Source organism: Pteropus alecto, unplaced genomic scaffold (assembly GCF_000325575.1).
Source record: "Pteropus alecto unplaced genomic scaffold, ASM32557v1 scaffold257, whole genome shotgun sequence".
Taxonomy (NCBI): Eukaryota; Metazoa; Chordata; class Mammalia; order Chiroptera; family Pteropodidae; genus Pteropus; species Pteropus alecto.
The window spans coordinates 63,897-86,589 of NW_006439715.1; the positions used below are offsets into that span (position 1 = coordinate 63,897).

At 43.9% G+C, this 22,693-nt stretch overlaps 1 protein-coding gene across 1 annotated transcript; it reads right to left on the reverse strand.

Annotated features, from left to right (window-relative positions):
• Positions 1-555: 555 nt before the first annotated feature.
• LOC102878163 (ubiquitin-like modifier-activating enzyme 1) lies at positions 556-22,409 on the reverse strand. Its single transcript, XM_025050229.1, is given in 24 exon segments — positions 556-823; positions 1,325-1,370; positions 1,373-1,398; positions 1,561-1,661; positions 1,771-1,872; positions 2,366-2,557; positions 2,677-2,771; positions 2,995-3,081; positions 6,342-6,399; positions 7,241-7,396; positions 7,783-7,863; positions 7,952-8,047; positions 8,158-8,325; positions 8,460-8,482; positions 8,485-8,626; positions 8,689-8,729; positions 15,026-15,153; positions 15,244-15,339; positions 15,578-15,684; positions 17,052-17,186; positions 17,281-17,449; positions 17,542-17,600; positions 21,754-21,926; positions 22,298-22,409. Coding segments are annotated over 24 exon segments (2,661 nt in total).
• Positions 22,410-22,693: the final 284 nt, after the last annotated feature.

Sequence of the window (22,693 nt, forward strand, 5' to 3'; positions counted from 1 at the left end):
GGCAGTGGTGGCTACTTTTGTCCTGGGGCCATTGAGATGCAATATTTTGCAAAAGATTCGCTGCTAACAGAGGACTTCTTGCCTGTGTGTACCCTTTGGTGTCTGCTGAGATGTGAATTTTGTGTAAAACTTCACCAACACTCCCTGCAAACAAAAGATTTCTCCCCTGAGTGTGTCCTTTTGCATTTGATGGGATGTGACTTTACACTGAAGCCTTACTCACACTGCATGCAAACAAAAAGGTCTTCTCCCCTGAGTGTCTGCCCTGGTGTGTGATGAGATGTGACCCATCGTTAAAGCCTGGCAAGCATCCTTCACATCAGGCTCTTACATTCTTGATTTTCCTATTCCCACAAATAACTTGCCTGTGTCTCCTGGATTCACTTTATGGCCTGTGCTGGACTCTGCCTCTATCATTCTCTAGCATTCCCTAGAGCTCCTCATTTGTCCCTTGGGTGGTTTGGAAAAGGCCCTGGAAATCTTCCTTGCCTGATCCTTTCAAGCATAGGTTTGGACCGTTCTTTGATCTTTGAGTTTGTCATTCAGCTGTGTGGGTCAGGATGCTTCTCCTGCTGCTGACTCTAACCCTCTGATTAGAGCTGTTTTCTTGTAGGTGTTCCTGGAGAGGTCTGAGGGGGATGACTGCATTCCACGTGCTGGCTGAGCAATTACTGACTGGAGAATGCCAGAAGACAGGAGATGAATAGTGTGCAGGATCTTTAGCTTAGTTCTGCTAAAGCAGATGGTTTTCATCAGGGTAGATGTTGACAAGGCTGCCTGGGCCAATGCTTCATCTCCTGGTAAGACCTGCCCACTACTCACTCTGATAATGTTGACAATTCAAACTCTATCTCCCAAGAAGTGTTCCTCTACAGTCTATCTTGTCATTCCATTTTTATGCACTACATCTTCAGAAACTCAGAAAGCCCAGTTGAGGGCCTTTTCTATCTATGGTCCAGACTACAAACTTTGAAGTAGCATCTGAGGCTGTTTTGTTCCTCATAGAGATGGACTTCAGTAACTTTCCCCACAGGCAAGTATCTTCTAAGTCAAGTTAAAGAGAGAGAGAGAGAAAGAAAATTAAAAAATACAGGTCCCCAAAAGGTGCCACACATGCTAATAGCCCTGAAACTAAACCTAGATTTTGGACCCCATCTCTAATTAGTTTCAGCCTCTCCTGGAAACGTAATCTCTATCTACCAGTATGGATTGTTCCAGTCAGTACCAATGAGGTGCTCTGAGGGCTCACTCCATCTCAACCATATAAAAGAGAGGAAATCTACAATAAATCTCCCCCACCAACTACCATAAAAGATGTCCTAACCCAAGATTGTTGCAGCACATCTCAAGTACCAGCGCCTGTACATGCTGGACACACAGCTCAGAATTTCTGTAATTCTGGGATGAGAGAGAAGAGGGTCAGGGAGATAGAAAGCAGGCAAGAAAGGACACATGGCTAAAAGAAGGGAGGGGAAAGTGAACAAGAGTGGCGTAGCTAGAAGTTGAGACTCCCACCCCACCACACAGGGCCTCCCTCAGCCTGCCCAGTGAACAACTCACGGCTGATCCAAGCGTTCCTTGAGTCTGGTGGCTGGCATGAAAAAGGAGTATAGCATGGACACTCCTTCGGACACCATGGTGATCTCTAATTTGTGTTCTCTCTGGAGATGATGCGAAGGAGGAGGGACAATAGTGTCACTTGAAGAGTACTAGTCACCTGCATACTCCACCCTCACAGCAGCGGGGTAGTGAGTAAAAATGGAGCCTTGCCTTAAAGTAGTTGAGAAACTGTCTGAGGGTCATCTCTTCACCATTAGGCTGAAGCCCCTGTACCTCAAAGCGATCCCACAGTGTCCAATCTTGGTTATTGTACTGTGGAATAAAGCCCAAGGGAGCATAACAGAGGCCATCTCAGATGTTTTGCCCCTATCAGTCCACTTGACCTATGAAGTAAAATCAATCACAACTCTCTTCTGTTCAAACGTTATTCCTCTTATGGCCCTACTTCACCATGAGTAATTGACTAACACTGCAGTATGGGACAGACAAGGCCCCACACTGCAGAGAATCTGTTAATTTCTTTACTCACCTCCCATACCCTTTCCCTTCCCACTCAATACCCTCTAAGTTTGCTGGCTCTTTTCACATTAGTTCCAATACATGCTTGTCACACTCCTACTTTGTCTATGTACCAAAATATTTCTGATGAATTAATAAACAGTATACCTAAGGGATAGGTAATCCAACTGTACAAAGCCTCACCTGGCATGGCCAAGATTACAGCGTATACACACACATAAAACAAGGGCACAACCTCAGTCACTGATGGATAAGACCAACAGTGTGCATACAAGCAGGCCCCCACCTGGTGATGAGGCATGGCAAAGGGCTCAGAGAATTTGAGGAAGGGCAGGACGAGGTTGATGAAGCTGTTCTTATAGGACTCAATCTGTTGATGTTCCTGTACCACCTTGTAGAGCTCCAGATACACAAGGCCAATTAAAACTGCTGAGGTTGTGGCAATGGCTGGGGTGATCTTGCCTGCAACTAGCTTGCTCTGTGAGACAGAAAGTGACCGAGTAGCCAATAGAGACGTTTAGGGACTACAGAAGAGGCCAAATGCTGGAAGAATCAAGCCTGGAAAGGACTGAAAGATGACGTCTGGACAATCATGACCTTATATCGGTGTGCAAGGGGAATGTTAAAGTTTTCTGCCCGGAGACTAGATGCAGCCACAATTAAATCCATGTGGAAGTTGCTGTCATCATCCTATTGTGAATGTAAATGAAACAAGGATAGGGGAGACAGGGTTACAGGGTAAAATGGGTTCTTGCCTATTGGAGACTCAAATGTTTTATACCTTGGATACCTGACAGAACAGGCAAATTCTCCCCTAGACCACCAAGGTGATCACTGAGCAATGTGGCAGGCCTATAATCCCCACACAATCCTAGGATACACCCCAGTGCATCCTACTCTGCCAAGGGGTACCCTTCTCAAAGTTGTTGGGGTACATCTTGAACCCAGGGAGCATCTCTGGGCTGGGCAACATTACTTTGAGCTTCTGTAGGTGGGTATCATCTGCAAGAAGGGATAGTCATGTCAGTCATTTAGGTCTCACCCCAGGTCAGGGACTGAGGCCAAAAAACAGGAGCCCAGGGTGGCCAGAGTTGTTCAGGCAGATAAAGGATTGAAAAAAAGAGACACTGTGCAAAAGCATAGTGGGGAGGAAAAAAGGTAGAGCAGGAAACACTCTAGTAAAGACAGAAGTAAGCAGGTGTGGAGATTTGAAGAGAGAAGCATCTGCAGACCCTGGGGAACTAAAATGAAGACATTCACAAAGTGTGATGTAGACAGCAGCACTAGTCACAATACTTAAGAGGTGAAAGCAACCCAGTGTCCACTGACAGATGAATGAATAAAGAAAATGTGCTCCACCCATTTTATGGTATGTTAAAGAGCTTTAAAAAGGGAAAATAATCCTGTTACTTAAAACAACATGGACAGACCTAGAGGGCACTATGCTTAGGGAAAGTCAGAAAGACAAGTACCACATGATCCTCTTTTACATGACATGTCTACAAGAATCAAAATTGGAGAGATAGAAAGCAGAATGGTGGCTGCCAAGGCCTGGGTGAGGGGTATGGGGTTATTGTTTCATGGATAAGTTTCAGATTTACCAGAAAGTTCTAGAGCTCTGTTGCACAACAATGCCAATGTGTTTAAAATTCTTGAGCAGTACACACACAACTGATTAATACAGTAAATCCTATGTGTTTTCTTAACAAAAAGTTTTCAAAGGCATGTAGATGGAGATATAAATGTAGGAGACCTTGAAGACAAATGAAAAAGATGGAGATGGAGAGACACAAAGGAACATACAGGGAAAAATGGGAGGGAGATACAGGGAAGAAGATACATGAAGAGGCACTGGAGGAAATGCAGACAGAGAAGAAAAGAGAAATAAGAAAAGGGATAAACAGGAGAAAATCTGAAGAGGGGGACCAAGGGAAAGAATGCTGGAGATCAATCCAGGAATGGTGAATGAGATGGGAAAACACTGGAAGAGGAGACAGCCAGATACAGAGAGCACATGAGTACGAAGTTGGAAAACAAAATGAGGAAGATAGGGTGAGGAGGAGAGAGGATATGAAGGGGAGGAAAAGGATCTATACAGAGAGAAGATCCAGCGTAGAGGAGGACTTACAGAGCACGAGACAGGACAGCAGGGAGAGGGAGGGAGAACCTCTCTAATGACTACCTGGTCACTGTCTCCTTCCCACAGAAGCTCATTGCTGGGAACGTTGGTCATAGTTGCAACTGGAGGGGGAAAAGAGGTCTTACTGCAGGTAAGGAAAACAGAAACCAAGTCTCTTGGTGGAGACAAAATGCATGCAGTGGGTGGAAGGGGCAGTCAATGACACAAAGCACTGGCTTAATGATTTCATTAGAGCTCCACACCTTGGTATGCTCGCCATGGCTGGATTAACGGGAGTGAGCCATGTCAGCAACCTGTAGCAAGCTCCCTATTTACAGGCCACGTATTCTGACAAATGGACCCAGCAAGTATGTGATACCTGGTCAGGAGGAAAGTTGTGCAGCAGCTGCTGGATGTTGCTGGAGTACTGGGTGTGCCAGTGGTGGCAAGCCCAGGTCACACAGTCGGCCCAGGTGTGTGGTCGCTGCAGCACCAGGCTGCGCTGCACGGCCTCCAGCACCTCCAGGGGTTGGGTGCCTGCCAGCCACACTGTCTGCTCCATAAATGTGAAGTCTCTATCCGAGATCAGAGGTGGATTGCACAGAGGCTCCTGGAGTATGCCTAACTCCATGGAACACCAGTGCTGAATCTCCCTCCTACCCCCACCACCACTGAATAGCATGAGGCTCAAGCATTCATTTAGTCATTCACAAAGTGTGCCAGGTACGAAGGGTTACAGTAGTTACAGCATGCCTTGGCTGGCTGGTAGGAGAAAGGCTGAGGGAACATATGGACAGAGAGAGATACTGGTTGACATTTTGTGCTGGCTGCTTAAGGAGGGCTTCAAAGTCATCAAGAGCCCACTGCAGACAGAGTAAATAGATTACATGGGGTATGAGAGGCAAAATGGATTTCTAAAAGTATGAGAAAGACCACTGACAAATAAAGCAAACAAAAAACAAAAAACATGCCTACTATGGCAAGCAGAAGAGAGAAAAGCTGCCTCTCAAATGTGGCTCCACTAACTTCCCAAGCCCCCACCACCTCAATTTAAAAACCTATCACCTTGACCTCTGTAGCAGTTACACATGCATATATGTGTGCAAAACTTACTCTTAAAATGTAGGTACCTTATTCCTGGAGTGTTGTGTTATGTTTCAGCTGTATCAGACTTCGATTTCTGGACACACACAAAGGAACAGAGCTGTTATTAACATAGTCACCCAACAAACCTGTGCAAAGCTGTCCTGAGGACTGATTTATATGATGATGGGCAAGACCTAGGCTCTAACTTCAGGAAGTCCCTAGTTTAGGAGAAGAGATATGCTGAAAATGTGACAAATGAGGCAGGGGGTGAGTAGAAAAGGAAACAACAACACAAACAAGAGAGTGAGTCAGATATTTGTTCTGTTGTCTACGCAACTTTTTTTTTTTTTAACTTAACATCACCCAGAGTTAGGGTACATTCACACAGATGAAACCAAGATTCTAGTACAAGAACAAATAGACCCTGTGAAAGCCCAAGTAAGGTCCCTTCCTCTTCTGCTCAAAAACCTCCACTGGCTACCGCTTTCGCTTACAGTGAAATAAACGGGCCCCTGCTACTTCTCCCACTTCACCTCCTACCATGGTCTCCTCCATCGGATCTCTCTGTGCCTCAACTATAACCAACTCACATTCCCATCTCATGGTTTTATTCAGGCCACTAACTCTGCCTGGTACATTCTTCTCTATCTTCCTATTCTCCTACATCATCGCAAGCTTTTGTGGAAATGTCACCTTTCCAATGAGGACTTCCTTCACTACACTGCAAACTGCCCTCCACCCCACTTTCTACTCTTCATTTTCCACTGTTGCTATTTATAGCACTTTTTAACTTTCCAATGTTAACCGTATACTTTGCTACTCTATTTACTGTCCAATGCAAAAATTCTATGACCTAATGGTCTTAAAAATAGCTTCTGGTACATGCGATTCAGCTATCAATATTGCCTGTATTAGAAATTTAAACAGAAAACCTAAAAATATTAGTCTAGTTGAAAGTAGAAATATTCCATTACACAAGAAACATTGTCCCATACAAAATTTAAGTAACAATAGTCAAATTGTGTTAACATTTCTGCAAATGTGTTTTAAGTCATACAATCTCTTAGGACTGCTGGACTCTCCTCGCTGCTACTGCGATTAATCTGATCTGTCTTCTGTTGCAGCATAAAGGGATATTCCATCTCACAGAAAAATATTTTAACACTGCTTCCAAATAAATGTGGACATTTAAAAAAAACAGATCAAAGCTAAACAAGTGATAGTGTTTTAAAGCTTAGCTGCAGGGTAGAATCTGGAATTCATACTCTTTATTTTGCATTCTGAAATGATCTGTAGTGCACAGATCCTTGGCAGCATCGTGAACTGGTCATTGGCCAAACTCTGTGTCATTGAGTTAGAGTAAAGTGAACAATCCCACTTTGACCTGATAACCTCAAAACGAAACACACCAATAATGTCTTAGTATTTTTCTTAAAAGGACTGTGATCTTCTGGACTTCATGAAAGTGCGTCATGGACCCTAAGACGACCTCAGAGGTTCACATTCTGAGAACCTCTCATTTACTCTGTGTCTTCCCACTAGTCACGGGCAGGAACTATTCTTCTGCTACTTTATGTGTTCCAAATGTCTATAGAGAAGTGCCTCTTAATTACATGATAAAAGGAGACAAAGGACGGACTCGGAGTAGGCAAAAAGGACACAGAACTTGACAAGTCCTTCCCAGATAAGATCCCTCTATAAGCGACCATGCTTCCATAGTTCCTAGGCCCACATCAGCAATGACTAAAACAGTGAAAGGACAACAAAAGGATGAGGGAGGTGAACAATGACAAATGAAGTCAAAATATGTATTCAGTACACAACAAAATATGCACTGAAAGCAAGACTTATATGGGAGAACAGCAAAGGAAAGGATTTATGAAGATCGATAACACAAAAAAGATGAGACAGAAGTGGGAGAAGCAGCTCACGCCTCACCATGCCTGCCCCACTCACCGTGACATCCCGAGGCCGGAACAAAAACTGTCGGTTCAGGTTGGACTTGTCAATAATGTCCATGTCTGTAATAGTGACTGCCCCCCTCTTCCCACAGCCTAGACCTATCATGGCAAAGTTCTTGAGCAGCTCACAGCCAACGGCCCCTGCACCCACCTAGGAGGAGCACAAGGAGAGAGACAGAGGCTGGTTAGTGAGACTGAGTGTAGCGAAGCCACAGAGTTAAGTCCTTTATCCCCTCAATCCCCCTGTAGAGACAGCAAGAGGGTATGAGTCTAATACTCCACAGTGAGGTCCCAGGGCCATAAAAAACTGAGGGTCACCTAAAGAAGGAGGCTGTAGAGGGCAGAATAAAGGAGGCCACCAGAGGGGAGGATAAAGGGACACATCAGGCTTGTTCTTGGTATGAAGAAAATAGAAAAGAAGATGAGACAAGGATGTAAGAAACAAGATTCTTCCTCATGAGATGGGAGGAGATTCCAGATGAGGTGATGAGAGGGTATTAGAGATGAAGGTAGCTGGTATCCAACGTGGTCACTCACCAAGAGGTAATTCTGCCTGCCTAACTTCTCTTGAAGGTCTGAGCCAAATACAGCCACCTGTTCATCGTAATGGTTCTGGCACTGAGTCACGTGAAAGAAAGAGGGTCAGAGAAGAGCTGTTTTACACAGACTTGCAATAACCATTTCCCCATGGGTCCCACCCACATACCGGGAGACACTTGTCTTCTATGAGGGCCTATTTGTCCTTGGGGATACACTCAAGGGCATCAAAGTACAGCCACTGCATGAACTTCCTAGAGCAGGCCTGGGCAGGGGACAGAAAGGGCATGTGGTCTCCAGTTAATTAAACCCTGAAGACAAGATAGGAAGCCACCTGGACCATTTCTAGCCCTTTCATTCTCCACCCACACCAACCTTCATGACCTCTTGGGCAGCCAGGCCCCCAATGAAAGCGTTCATAGGTTCCAGGTCCCCAGCAGCCACATGTGCCAGTTTCCGAATGAGCTCTTCATCCAAGTCGCCCTGCTGTACTGTTGGCAGGGCTTAGGCATTCACAGTCTGTGCCAGTTCTGGTGCATACTTCTGGTAGGACAGAAAGGATCAAAAGGGAATTAGTCAGGAAACTATGGGGACAGGGAGAAATGGGTGAGAAAGTAGACAGAAAAGAATGGTTGGCTGTGGACCTGGGACTCAGGATGGCTTTCCCACCCATGAACCTCATTGTGGGGACAAGGGGATGGCTGTGCTGAGCACAGAACTGGTACAGGGCCTGGAAGCCAATGTGCAGCAGGGCAGGGCGAGAGGACTTGGCAAAATCTGTTACCACAAAATCTGGCTCTGCCAGCGAGGCTGGCAAGGATTTATTAGGGAGAGATATCAGGCTCTGAGAAGAGAAAGACCTACATGTGTCTGCAACCCTACAGCCCATCCCCCACACATTCTAACAAAACTGATCTTCTTAGGTACTCTGACCTGACTGACGATGCCTCCATGGTGTAGTCAGAGAAGCTGGCGGTACTGTTCAGAAGGGATCTACGAGAATGAATAGGACAGATGTGTATCTGTCAGTCCATTCACCAACCGTCCTGCCCTGCCCACCCCCTCCAAATCAACAGCACCACCAAAACAGCAATGTAAAAGCTGTTCTCCCCCAACTCAGATGTTGGAGACGTTGGCTCTAAGCCCTGTTAATACATCAGAAACCTCTATTCCTTCTGCCCCAGATCTACTGCAGACCCAATAAGTCCCCTAGGCTAACGTACCACACCAGGAAATACAAAAGCAAGACCTAAAGAGTTCTAATGGTAATTCAAGAAATTCTCTACAACGAATCTCAGAAATATTAAAGTAACATAAAACAAAAACAAATAAACAAACAAACAAACAAACAAAAAGCAGAACACACTTCCATTAATGCCCACCTAAAACAAACAAACAAACAAAATCATAATTAGGAGTAAGGTGACTAGCAGGCTGATAAAAGCAGAGGAGTACAATCCTTACTAAGAACAGGGCATTCTAAGCTTAAAATAAGAAAAAAAATTGCTTTAACAAGATAGTAATGAACTTTTAGCAGATAGAAGGACAAATTGATACAAGAATGACTGAAAAGGGGAAGATTCAAATATTTAAATTCACAAAGTGGAATGGAGATAAGGCATGTGCAGAAGAAAAGGGACAACTGTATATCTGCCACTATCCTTTTCATATTTGTAATGGTAACCACAGGCCAGATTTAGAAAGGAAGTATGTAACATAAAACAAGAATGATCAGAGGGAAAACCCGCAAAACCCAACCAAAATAAAGAAAACAGAAACATAAGAACAAAGAAGCAATGGAAACACCAAGCTACCAGAAAGCAAAAATAAAATGGTTATAAGAAGATCTCATATTTCAATAATTGCCCTAAATGTAAATGGACTGTACTCACCAATAAAAGGGCACAGAGTTGCAGAATAGATAAAAAAACAAAACCCAACCATATGCTGCCTCCAGGAGGCACATCTCAGCTCCAAAGACAAAAATGGACTCAAAGAGAAAGAGTGGAAAATATTTCAATCAGATGACTTTCATAGAAAATTGGAGTAGAAGTACTAATATTGGATGAAATAGACTTCAAAATAAAGAAGGTAAAGAAAGATACTGAGAAACACTTTATAATGATAAAGGAAATCAGTCACCAAGAAGAGATCACACTTATTAATATCTATTCTCCCAATCAGGGAGGCCTAAAATATTAAAGCAATTACTAACAGAACTAAAGGCAGAAACAGACAAAAACACTTTCATAGTAGGGAAGCTAAATACCCCACTGTCAGATATAGACATATCATCCAAGCAGAAAATCTATAAGGAAATAACATCCTGAAATGATACATTAGACCAATTGGACATAATTGACATTTACAGAACCTTCCATCCCAAAACAGCTGCTTATAAATTCTTCCTTAGGGTACATGGAACATTCTCAAGGATTCACCAAATACTGGGATACAGAGATAGCCTCAACAAATATAAGAGAGTTGAAATCATACTACCATGTTATCTGATCATAATGCTTTGAAACTAGAGATCAGCTGTAAAAAGAAAGCAGGAAGAACCACAAATAGATTAAACGACTTACCACTGAAGAAAAACTGGCTCAGAGAATAAAAAGAGATATCAAGAAATACATATAAATGAATGATAATGATAATACAACATATCAAAACTTTTGGGACATGGAAAAATCAGTCATAAGAGGAAAGCTTATATTATCACAGGTCTACCTCCAAAAATAAGAACAATCTGAAATAAACAACCTAACACTTCATCTTAAAAAACTAGAAAAGGAAGAAGAAATGAAGCCTAAAGTCAACAAAAGGACAGAAATCATCAAAATTAGAGCAGAAATAAATGAAATTTAAAACAAACAAACAAAAAAATAGAAAAAATAAATGCAACAAAGAGCTTGTTCTTGGAAAAGCTTGACAAAATTGACAAACCCCTGGCACACTCACTAAAAAAGAAAAGAGAAAGGAAACAATATCAGGGATGAAAGAGGAGAAATTACGAGACACTGCAGAAATACAAAAGATACGAGAATACTATGAAAAAATATATAACACCAAATTCAACAATCTAGAAGAAATGGATCAGAACTTAGAAAAATACAACCTTCCTAGACTGCATCAAGAAGAAATGGAAAATCTAAATAGTCCAATTAGCTTATGGAAATTTAAACAATCATCAAAAACCTACCAAAAAGTAAAAGTCCAGGACTAGATGCCTTCACCAGTGAATTCTACCAAACATTCAAAGAATATTTAATACCTATTCTCCTCAAACTCTTCCAAAAAATCAAAGAGGAGGCAATATTTCCCAACTCATCTAATGAGACCAATATTACAATATTACAGGTTTTTTCACCAAAACCTGGTAAAAATATAAAACTACAGACCAATATCTCTCATGAACACAGATGCAAAAGTCCTAAATAAGATACTAGTAAACTGAATACAGCAACATATTAAAAAAGATTATACACCACGACCAAGGGGCCTTCATCACAGAGGCATAGGGATAGTTCAACATATGCAAATCGATTAATATGATACACCCCATAAACAAATTAAAAATAAGAATCATATGATCATATTAATAGATGCAGAAAAAGCCTTCATCAAGATACAGCATCTATTTATGATCAAAACACTTAACTAAATGTGTATAATAGGAAAGTAACTTAACATAAAAATGGCCATATATGACAAGCACTCAGCCAACATTTTACTTAATGGTGAGAACTAAAAATCTTCCTTCTAAGATCAGAAACAAGGCAAGTCTGTACATTATCACCACTGTTATTCAATATAACTTCGGAGGTCCTAGAGAGTGCAATTATGCAAGAGAAATATATAAAGTATAAAAGTCATCCAAATAGGAAAGAAAGAAGTCAAATTGTCACTATTTGTGGATGACATGATTCTCTATATAGAAAACCCTAAAGATTCCACAGGAACACCACTAGAAACAAGAAGCAAATACAGTCATTTCTGGATACAAAATCAATGTTCAAAAATGCATAGTGTTCCTATACTCTAATAATGAAGTATCAGAAAAAGAAGTGGGAAAAATAATTCCTTTTTCAATTGCAATAAAAAGAATAAAATACCTAGAAATAAATCTAATGAAATAAGTGAAGGACCTATATAATGAAAACCGTAAGACCCTATTAAAAAAAAAAATGAAGAAAATACAAAGAAATAGTAATATATTCTGTGTTCTTGGATTGGAAGAATCAACATAGTTAAAATGACCTATTACCTGAAATAGTATACATATTTATTACAACCCCCATAAAAATCTAACCAGTATTTTTTAAAGAAATACAACAGAAAGATCATCAGATTTGTATGGAAGCACAAAAGACACTGAATTCCCAAAGCAATCCTGAGAAAAAAAGAAAGAGGCTGGTGGCATCACTCTGCCTGACTTGAAATTATACCTCAAAGCGACAGTAATTAAAATCGCATGGTATTGGCAGAAACACAGACACAGAAAGCAGTGGAACAGATTTGAGAGTCTAGAAGTAAATCCACATTTACATGGGCAAATAATTTTTGACAAAAAAAAAAAAATACAGTGGAGAAAGGAAAGCCTCTTCAATAAATGGTGCTGGGAAAACTGGAAAGCCACCTGCAAAAGAATAAAACTAGACTGTTGTTTATCAACACTCACCCAAATGAAATCAAAATGGATTAAGGACCTGAATATAAAACCTAAACAATAAAATGCATAGAAGAACACATAAGATGAAAGTCAAGGACCTTGGACGTAAAGAGGATTTTATGAATTTGTCCTCAAAGGCAAGTGAAAGAAAAGCAAAAATAAATGAAAGGGACTACATCAAACTAAAAAGATTCTGCTCAGCAAAAGAAACCATAAACAAGGTAAAGAGACAACCATCTGAATGGGAAAATATATTTGCAAGCAACACTTCCAATAAGGGGCTCCTGTCCAAAATATACAGAGAACTCATATGACTCAATAACAAAAAACAAACAAACAAATAAAAAAACAATCCAATGGACAGAGGACCTGAACAGACACTTCTCCTTAGAGGATATACAAATAAATGTGTCCAAAAAATAAATGAAAAGATGTATATCACTAGTTATTAGGGAAATGCAATTCAAAACCACGATGAGATACCATCTCTCACCTGTTAGAATGGCTATAAGCAACAGTACAAGTAATAAATGCTGAATAGGATCTGGAGAAATAGGAACTCTCATATACTGCTGGTGGGACTGAAAATTGGTACAGCCACTATGGAAAACAGTATGGACGTTCCTCAAACAACTAACAATTAATCCACTGTATAATCCAGGAATCCCTATACTGGATATTTATCGCAAAGACTTGAAAACTCCTATCAGAAAAGATATTGACACACTGATATTCATAGGAGCATTATTCACAGTGGCCAGGATATGGAAGCAACCAAAGTGTCCTATGATAGATGATTGGCTAAAGAAGCTGTGGTACATATAGACAATGGAATATGACTCAGCCATAAGAAGAGATGAAATACTGTCATTTGAGACAACATAGATGGACCTTGCAATAATCATACTATGTGAAATAATACAGACAGAAAAGGCTGAAAATCACATGATATCACATATGTGGTATACAAACCTAAAAACAACAAATGAACAAGACAAACAGAGAATCATGTGCATAGACCATGGAGTAGTGGTTACCAGAAGAGAGGGAAGATGGAGAGAGAGAAATATAAATAAAGAAAATCTTTAAAAAATTATGTATATATAATACAAAAAAATCCCCAAAACCAAAAAACACTGGCCTTTAAAAAAGAATAAAATAAATTTAAAAAATTACTAGACCATCAGTCTGTGCCTTAAGTTGTCAAGAAATTTGTAAATTCGGGGGCTCTTATTGATTCCAAAACTTGTTTTGGTCCCACAACTTGGTTGGCTATGTGCAGTTTTCACCCGTAATTTGTGTGTTTAAAATCTTCCAAGTATCTCCTTCATTTTAGTAATGATTTTCTAGAAATTTTTGTGTCACATGAAATATTTCAAACAGCACTTTTAATGTTATTGCTCTACTAAATTTATACAATGGATGGATTAACAAATTAACACACCAAAAGATGAGCAAATTGGACGCAGTAAAAGAAAATATCCAGTATTATAATAAAAAGTCAAAAAGTAAAACTCAGTGGCTTAATAATACGTAATGGCTTTCTGGAAAGAGAAGATTGGGCCGGAGGGAGTGAGAAAGTATTATTTTGAAGAAAAATGTGACCACTAACTTCAAATATGATAAAACCATAAACTCACGGACAACATAAATTCAGTAAACAACATGTAGAAAAACAAACATGGAGAAAACTACACTAAAATACACCACAATCACATTGCTTAACAACAAGGGAAAAGCAGCATGCTACCTACAGAGGAACAAGGACCAGAAGGGCAGCAGGCTTCTCGTGGACAATAATGCGAGCAACATCTTTAAAGCGATGAAAAACATGTCAATCTGGAACTGTACAGCCCCACAAAAAATATCTTTCAACATAGCCGCAAAATAAAGAGAATTTCAAGCTTAAACTGTAAAGCTCAATGACTCATCACCAGAAAAGCCCACACTATGACAAATGTTAAAGGGCATCCCTCTTGTAGAAGGAAAATGATAACAGATGTAAACCTGGATCTACAGAGAAGTAGTACACTGGAAATGGTGACATGTGGGTAAAAATAAATTTTCTTCTTTCTTCTTTAAATCGCTTTAGAAAGTTGAATACCGAGACAAAACCAATGTATTGACAAGTTTCAGACCCACAACAATTATGAACAATAGCAAATGGTGAACCACAACTTGGACATTGTGTTGTGAGGCCCTTTTACACGTGTACAGTGAGAAAGGATTACTTTGAGACCATGCTAAGTACACTGGAAGTTGTATGCCACATTTCTAAAGCAAGCACTTAACAATGAAATACAAGCAAGACACCAAAATGGAAATCAAATCAAACGCCAGCGGTATAAACCTCTTCGGCCACTGGTTCAACACAAACCTCTTTCGTAAGGTCCCATGAACACAGTCCTCCTAAGTCCTCGCTCACATTTCAGAGAGGCCGCTGCACTTGGCCTCTGGCACAATTCAGACTACCGATATGCAGTCACCTCTTGGCCTCTGGGTGAGCGCACAAGCTAGAGTCACCTCTCATTTGCTCTAAGCAACTTGTCCTTGCCCTCAGCCCCGGCTTACCCAGAACGTTGATCTGCATGGGGCCAGTGCCGTTGAGTTCGTTCATGTCCTGGACTTCTGTGAAGGAGACGAAGTCACCACTCTCAAACCCGTGCCGGGCCTCATCCAGGCAGGTGACGACACCAGGGCTGTCCTGATTGGAAGAGAAGTGAGCCTCAGAGATAGGCTCAGGGCAGCAGGAGAGGTCAGGAATGACTACTACTGCCCACTTCCCTGACAGGTCCTTGGTAACCATAGAAACCATAGCACTGAGAGGCTATTTTCTTGCCAAATCACAGAACAATTGCTCCAGAGAGAGACAACAGAATTGATGCCTGAGACCCATGCACCCAGGTATACCACGTGCCCTCCAAGATGCACTGAATCATTGCCAAGCAAACTCAGAACATCACTGCTGTCAACCATGTGCTGCTCATGCTCCCTGGTGAGAGCTGAATATGCCACAATCAAAAACCTAATTGGCTGGGGTGAGCTTGAGGGTAGTGAGTGCCCCTGGAGGTTTGGGCCTTGGCTTGTCAGGGGTTGGAAGGGAAGGGAGAAGATGGCACTCACCCATACAGTCCCCGTGTATCTGCCACCACCAGCTTGATTCCATGGCTGTGACAGAACGCACCCACCTGCAGTTGTTCCTCCAAGGGTGTGCTGCTAAGGACTACCACCTATAAAGAGAAGAGAGCTTGTACACAGGGCCAAATGTTGGGGTTGGGTGGGGTGGAAGCAAACGAAGGAGAAAGGCACGCTGGGGTGAGTGAGGTGTCAAGACTCAAGTTCTGCTGCTTCAGCCCCTTTTTAGAAACACTATTTGTAAAGTATCTATATGTGTCATACTAGGTGAGTGAGAGACCCAGTGAAAAGGAGGCATCCTCGGACTATGACAAGAAAGGTACAGAGGTACCAAGAGGACAGAGTTTGGAGACCAACTACCTAACTTCTCGGAATAACACTCATCCTTTCCTGCCTAAACTCTAGGAGACAAAGAAAAGTAAGTCACACTCTGCTTCTGCTCCAAGTCTAGGTTTGCCCGCCAAACCCACATTCACTTGCCTCCATTTGCAATGACACACGTGGACCTGGAGGATGTCACACTGAGTGAAGTAAGTCAGACAGAGAAACCGTGATACCATACAATCTCACTTATAAGTGCACGCTAAGAACCAAAGAAATGGACAAACACAACAAAAAACAGACTCACAGGTACGGGGAACAAATCGGCGACTTTCAGAAGAGAGGGCGGTTGCAGGGCTGGGGGTGAAAGGTGAAGCGGTGAAGAAGTACAAATTAGTAGTCCTGAAACAGTCACGGGGATGTGGAGTACGGCAAAGGCAGGGTAGCCTGGAATAGTGTAACAGCTGTGCATGGTGCTGGGGGTACTGATTGGAGGAATTACCTCATCAATTATATAAATGTCTAAGTACTGCCCTGTGTACTGGAAGCTAATAAGCAAAAAACGCCACCCCCACTTTAAATAAAAAAATAAGCACACCACACGCGTAGCCCCAATGCGTAGGGATGTCTGAGTTTACTTCCTCATTCACCAGGATAATTTCCCACTCCGACATCACAAGTTCCAGTACCCTGACCCGCTGGGAAAACCCAGGGCAGCACATCGGCACCTACAGCTCCTCCTTCCCATCCAGTTATTTAAGAAATACCTATATGAAGCTTTCCACATGCCAACTGTTATTCTAAGTGTTTAACTTTAACACTCATAGACACTCTCATCGGTTTTGCTATTGTTCCTGTTTTACCGATAGAAAAACTAACTTCACTGTCATACAACCAGAAGAGCTCTCACAGACCAAGGCAGTTTGGCTTTCGGCGTTCAGGGTTTGTAACCACTCTGTCTAGCCACGTCTTCTCTCCTGAAATGGTGTGTGTTCCCACAAGGACAAGTCCAGGTCCTTGCCCCCTCAGCCTCCCAGGACAAAACCTGACACACAAGGCTAGCCCAGTAAACGAATTCTAAACAAACAAGCCAGTAATGGGACCTGAGAAAATCAGGAGGCAGGGTGATGCTCCGAGGTACCTGGAAACCACTAAGGAAGTCCTCAACGAGGGCGCCAGTATAGGCTCTGACAGACACATAGCTGTTGAGCTCAGCAAGGTGGGGCTGTGATACCTCCGCCCGGTTTTTACCGATGTCCTCCTCCCGCAGGTAGAACTACAAGAGGGTACAGGCAGGAAAGAAGTGAAGTCGATGCAGAATCCAGTGGGGCTGGTGCCCCGTGCAGGGGGACAGAGTCACAAAGAGGTACCTGGGAGGAGAGATCAGACCACTGGGCAGTGCCCTGGTCATGCAGGGTGACAGCTTTGACCCCGGCAAGGATGATATTCTTGGCGATCTCCACACCTAGGCCCCGGAGGCCTGACACCAGCACACTGGATGTCTGGAGATGCTTCATTGCCTCATGGCCCAGCACATACCTGACACATTACAGGAGACCCTGAGTCAAGGTTCAGCCCAACCAACCCTATGCCTTGGCCCACGTCCCATCCCAAGGCTTAGGCATACTTACAGCTGACGGGAGTAGAGACCTTCGTCTAGGTCTGCTTCACTGCCCTTTTTTGGCATTCCCTAAGAATGGAGGCATAAAAGAAACAGTTTCAGGGGGACAGCAGAAATGGAGCTCAGGCAGGTGACCGAGACATTTTCCTGCCCCCCAGCCTACCACCTCGACTGGCGGTCTCCAGGGGAAAGACACTCACGCTGCCAGGGCCTGAGGGCCCTTTGAACATCACAGAATAGGCAGAGGCACAGGGAGAACTTGGTTTTGAATCCAGCCCAGACACACACAGCTCCTTGTATGGTGGCAAGCTGGACATCTGAGAGGTCAGAGATGGTCCAGATGTGGTAGGCTTCTCTTTTGCTTGGTGGCAGCTCTGGGGAAAACAAATACTTACAACTAGTAGCACCATTTGGAAAGGAAGAAAGGGAAAAATGTGCTGGCCACTAGGGCTGCTTCTGAGGGCGCACCATCAGGAGTCTGAGCTCGGGCAGTTTAGGCCTAAAGACTGACCGTGAAGACAGTGGCTAAATGCGGAAGTCGGGCTGGGCCTCTGACCAGCAACGCCGGCTGGGGCCCACAGAAGCCGAGTAGCACAAGCTGACGGCTTTCTGAGCTGAAGATGATGGAGACTTGGAAAGGCTCCGAGGGCAGGCTGTGAAGAATGGCACAGAGCTAAGGAACCTTGTCAGTTCGCACTTGAATGCAGACTTAGAGACCAAGGTGAGGCTGGGAAGGAGAGTCACCGGTACGGGCGTTTAGGAGTAAAATATGAGAGGGTGTACAAGGGCAGACGCTGGTGGGAGAGGATGTGGGGCTGGGGAACCATGTGTGAGGTGGGAATCCCTGTCCAAACAAGTCCCGCCTGGTACCTGGCCCCACGGTGACTTCTGAGGGAAGATAACTGGGGGTCCCGTGACAATGACACTGGCACCATGACAAACAGAGGACTCTCCAAAAGCAGACGCTGGGAGCGGGTCTCTAGCACACGTTGGAACTACAGTGGTTTCCGGGGGATGGCAGTAAGGTGGACACAGAAGGTGAGGCACTGAGTACAAATGCTTCCTCTAGAGATGTCTCCAAGGTCATCGAGAAAGAAAGACGTGCTGAGAAGCAGGTGCTGAAGGCCTTGCCTCAAGGCCAAGGGAGGGTCGGATGTTGGAACAGAAAGGCCCAGTCCAGGGACCCCCGCTACATACACAGACGAGGCTACAGTCCCAGGGGGGGCTGTGAGGTAGGGGCCTCTGACAGAGAGCCAGGCCCAGGCCTTCGTTCACGGGGTCTGGTTGGTCCCTTTCGTCGCCTTGAAAGGTGACATCCCTCTTGTAGAAGGAAAATGATACCAGATGTAAACCTGGATCTACAAAGTAGTACACTGGAAATGGTGACATGTGGGTAAAAATAAATTTTCTTCTTTCGTCTTCAAATCGCTTTAGAAAGTTGAATACCGAGACAAAACCAATGTATTGACAAGTTTCAGACCCACGACAACATATATGAACAATAGCAAATGATGAACCACAACCTGGACATTGTGTTGTGAGGCCCTTTTTCACGTGTACAGTGAAAAGGATTACTTTGAGACCATGCTAAGTATACTGGAAGTTGTATGCCACATTTCTAAAGCAAGCACTTAACAATGAAATACAAGCAAGACACCAAAATGGAAATCAAATCAAACGCCAGCGGTATAAACCTCTTCGGCCACTGGTTCAACACAAACCTCTTTCGTAAGGTCCCATGAACACAGTCCTCCTAAGTCCTCGCTCACATTTCAGAGAGGCCGCTGCACTTGGCCTCTGGCACAATTCAGACTACCGATACGCAGTCACCTCTTGGCCTCTGGGTGAGCGCACAAGCTAGAGTCACTTCTCATTTGCTCTAAGCAACTTGTCCTTGCCCTCAGCCCCGGCTTACCCAGAACGTTGATCTGCATGGGGCCGGTGCCGTTGAGTTCGTTCATGCCCTGGACTTCTGTGAAGGAGACAAAGTCACCGCTCTCGAATCCATGCCGGACCTCATCCAGGCAGGTGACGACACCAGGGCTGTCCTGGTTGGAAGAGAAGTGAGCCTCAGAGATAGGCTCAGGGCAGCAGGAGAGGACCGGAATGACTACTACTGCCCACTTCCCTGACAGGACCCCTGGGGACAATCTCCTTACCTTGGTAACCATAGAAATCATAGCGCTGAGAGGCTGCTCCCCATTGGAATCTGTGAGGATCATTTCTTTGCCAAAGTCACAGAACAACTGCCTATCGAGGGAGACAACAGTACCGCTGCCTGAGACCCATGCAAACAGGTTTTCCAAGTGCCCTCTAACATGCACTGAATTCTGGCTAGGCAAGCAGCCCATCACTTCTGGCAACCAGGCACTGTTCATGCCCCCTGGGGGAGAGCTGAACACGCAGAATCAAAAACCTAGCCGGTTGGGGTGCGCATGAGGGCAGTGGGAGCCAGGCCTTCTGGGTTGGGGCCTGTCAGGGGTTGGAAGGGAAGGGAGAAGATGGCACTCACCCAAACAGTCCCCGTGTATCTGCCACCACCAGCTTGATTCCATGGCTGTGACAGAACGCACCCACCTGCAGTTGTTCCTCCAAGGGTGTGCTGCTAAGGACTACCACCTATAAAGAGAAGAGAGCTTGTACACAGGGCCAAATGTTGGGGTTGGGTGGGGTGGAAGCAAACGAAGGAGAAAGGCACGCTGGGGTGAGTGAGGTGTCAAGACTCAAGTTCTGCTGGTTCAGTTCTCTTCTATAAATACTATATTAAAATATTACATGCATCACTCTCAGTGAGTGAGAGACTCACTGAAGAAGAGGAATCCTCAGACTATGACAAGAAAGGTAGAGGTACCAGGAAGAGAGTATGGATTCTGAAACCAAAGCAAAGAATAAACACAACAAAAAACTTAATCACAGTACAGGGAACAAACCAGTGATTGTCAGGTGGCAAGGCTGGGTATAAAAGTTGAAGGGATGAAAAAGTACAAACTAGTAGTCACAAAAGACATGAGGATGTGGATTACAGCACAAACAGTGAAGTCAGTAATACTGTAATGGTTGCGTATAGTGCTGGGGCTACCAATTTGTGGAATTACCTTCCCAGTGAATTATATATACATCTAACCACTGTATACAGGAAGCTGATAAACAAAACCACCACCCCCAATTTAAATAAAAAAATAAACACACCACACGCGTAGCCCCAATGCGTAGGGATGTCTGAATTACTTCCTCATTCACCAGGATAATTTCCCACTCCGACATCACAAGTTCCAGTACCCTGACCCTCTGGGAAACCCAGGGCAGCACATTGGCACCTACAGCTCCTCCTTCCCATCCAGTTATTTAAGAAATACCTATATGAAGCTTTCCACATGCCAACTGTTATTCTAAGTGTTTAACTTTAACACGCATAGACACTCTCATCGGTTTTGCTATTGTTCCTGTTTTACCGATAGAAAAAACTAAGTTCACTGTCATACAACCAGAAGAGCTCTCACAGACCAAGGTAGTTTGGCTTTCAGCGTTCAGGGTTTATAGCCTCTCTGTCTAGCCACTTCTTCTGAAATGGTGTGTGTTCCCACAAGGACAAGTCCAGGTCCTTGCCCCTAAGCCTCCCAGGACAAAACCTGACACACAAGGCTAGCCCAGTAAATGAATTCTAAACAAACAAGCCAGTAATGGGACCTGAGAAAATCAGGAGTCAGGGTAATGCTCCGAGGTACCTGGAAACCACTAAGTAAGTCCTCAACGAGGGTGCCCATAGAGGTGCTGACAGACACATAGCTGTTGAGCTCAGCAAGGTGGGGCTGTGATGTATCAGCCCTATTTTTAAGAATGTCCTTCTCCTGCAGGTAGAACTACAAGAGGCAGAAAAGAGGTGAAGTGGATGTCTGGAGATGTTTCACTGCCTCATGGCCCAGCACATACCTGATATGTTACAGGAGACCCTGAATCAAGGCTCACCCCAACCAACCCTATAACTCGCCATGCCCTGTCCCACCTCACATCCCAAGGCTTAGGCATACTCACAGCTGACGGGAGTAGAGACCTTCGTGTAGGTCTGCTTCACTGCCCTTTTTTGGCATTCCCTAAGAATGGAGGCATAAAAGAAACAGTTTCAGGGGGACAGCAGAAATGGAGCTCAGGCAGGTGACCGAGACATTTTCCTGCCCCCCAGCCTACCACCTCGCCTAGGCGTCTCCAGGGGAAAGACACTCACGCTGCCAGGGCCTGAGGGCCCTTTGAACATCACAGAATAGGCAGAGGCACAGGGAGAACTTGGTTTTGAATCCGGCCCAGACACACACAGCTTCTTGGATGGTGGGAAGCTGGACACATGAGGGTCAGAGATGGTGCAAATGTGGTGGGCTACGCTTGTGGTTAGTGACAACTCTGTGGGAAACAAAAACTTAAGAACTAGTAGCACCATTTTAAAGGGAAGAAAGGAAAAGATAATGTGCTTGGCACAAGGGCTGCTCTGGTGGGACAGAATCAGGAGTCTGAGCTCAGGTAGTTTAGGCCTAAAGACTGACTGTGAAGGGAGTGGCTTGATCCTGAAGTTGGGCTTGGTCTCTGTCCAGCAATGCTGGCTGGGGCCTACAGAGGCCCATTAGCAGAAGCTGAGGGTTTTTTGAACTGAAGATGATGATGACTTTGAAAGGCTTCAAGGGTGCCCAGGAGCTCAGGAGTGCAGGACAGAAATGACTGGCCTTAGAGGTGGATGGAGCCACAGGCAGGAACTGCTCATCGTTCCTTAACAGCACCTGGTTTCAGGCGGTGAAATTTCCACTCTGCCACCAGGGCTGCCTGATTTCCATTCCTCACTCCTGACCTGGCTGCTTCATGGGCCACCGCTGCCTCGGATTCCTCTGCCATACCCCTCAGAGCACAGCTTCCATCTCATAACTCATTTCAGTATGAGTTATGAAATCTGAAATCCTAGTTACATGGAAGTAAAATAAAATTAAAAGTTTGCACACTGCCTTGGGCGCAGTAAATAGCACACATTAAATGCAGGTAGTAAGGAAATATTGATAGAGTAACATATATTTTATATTAACATGAAATTAGTTGTGGGTGAGGACATTTCCACGCACTTGAGAAAATCCCTTTGAGGCTGTTACTTCTAAAGGAGGCGTTGAAACACTGAGAGGAATACT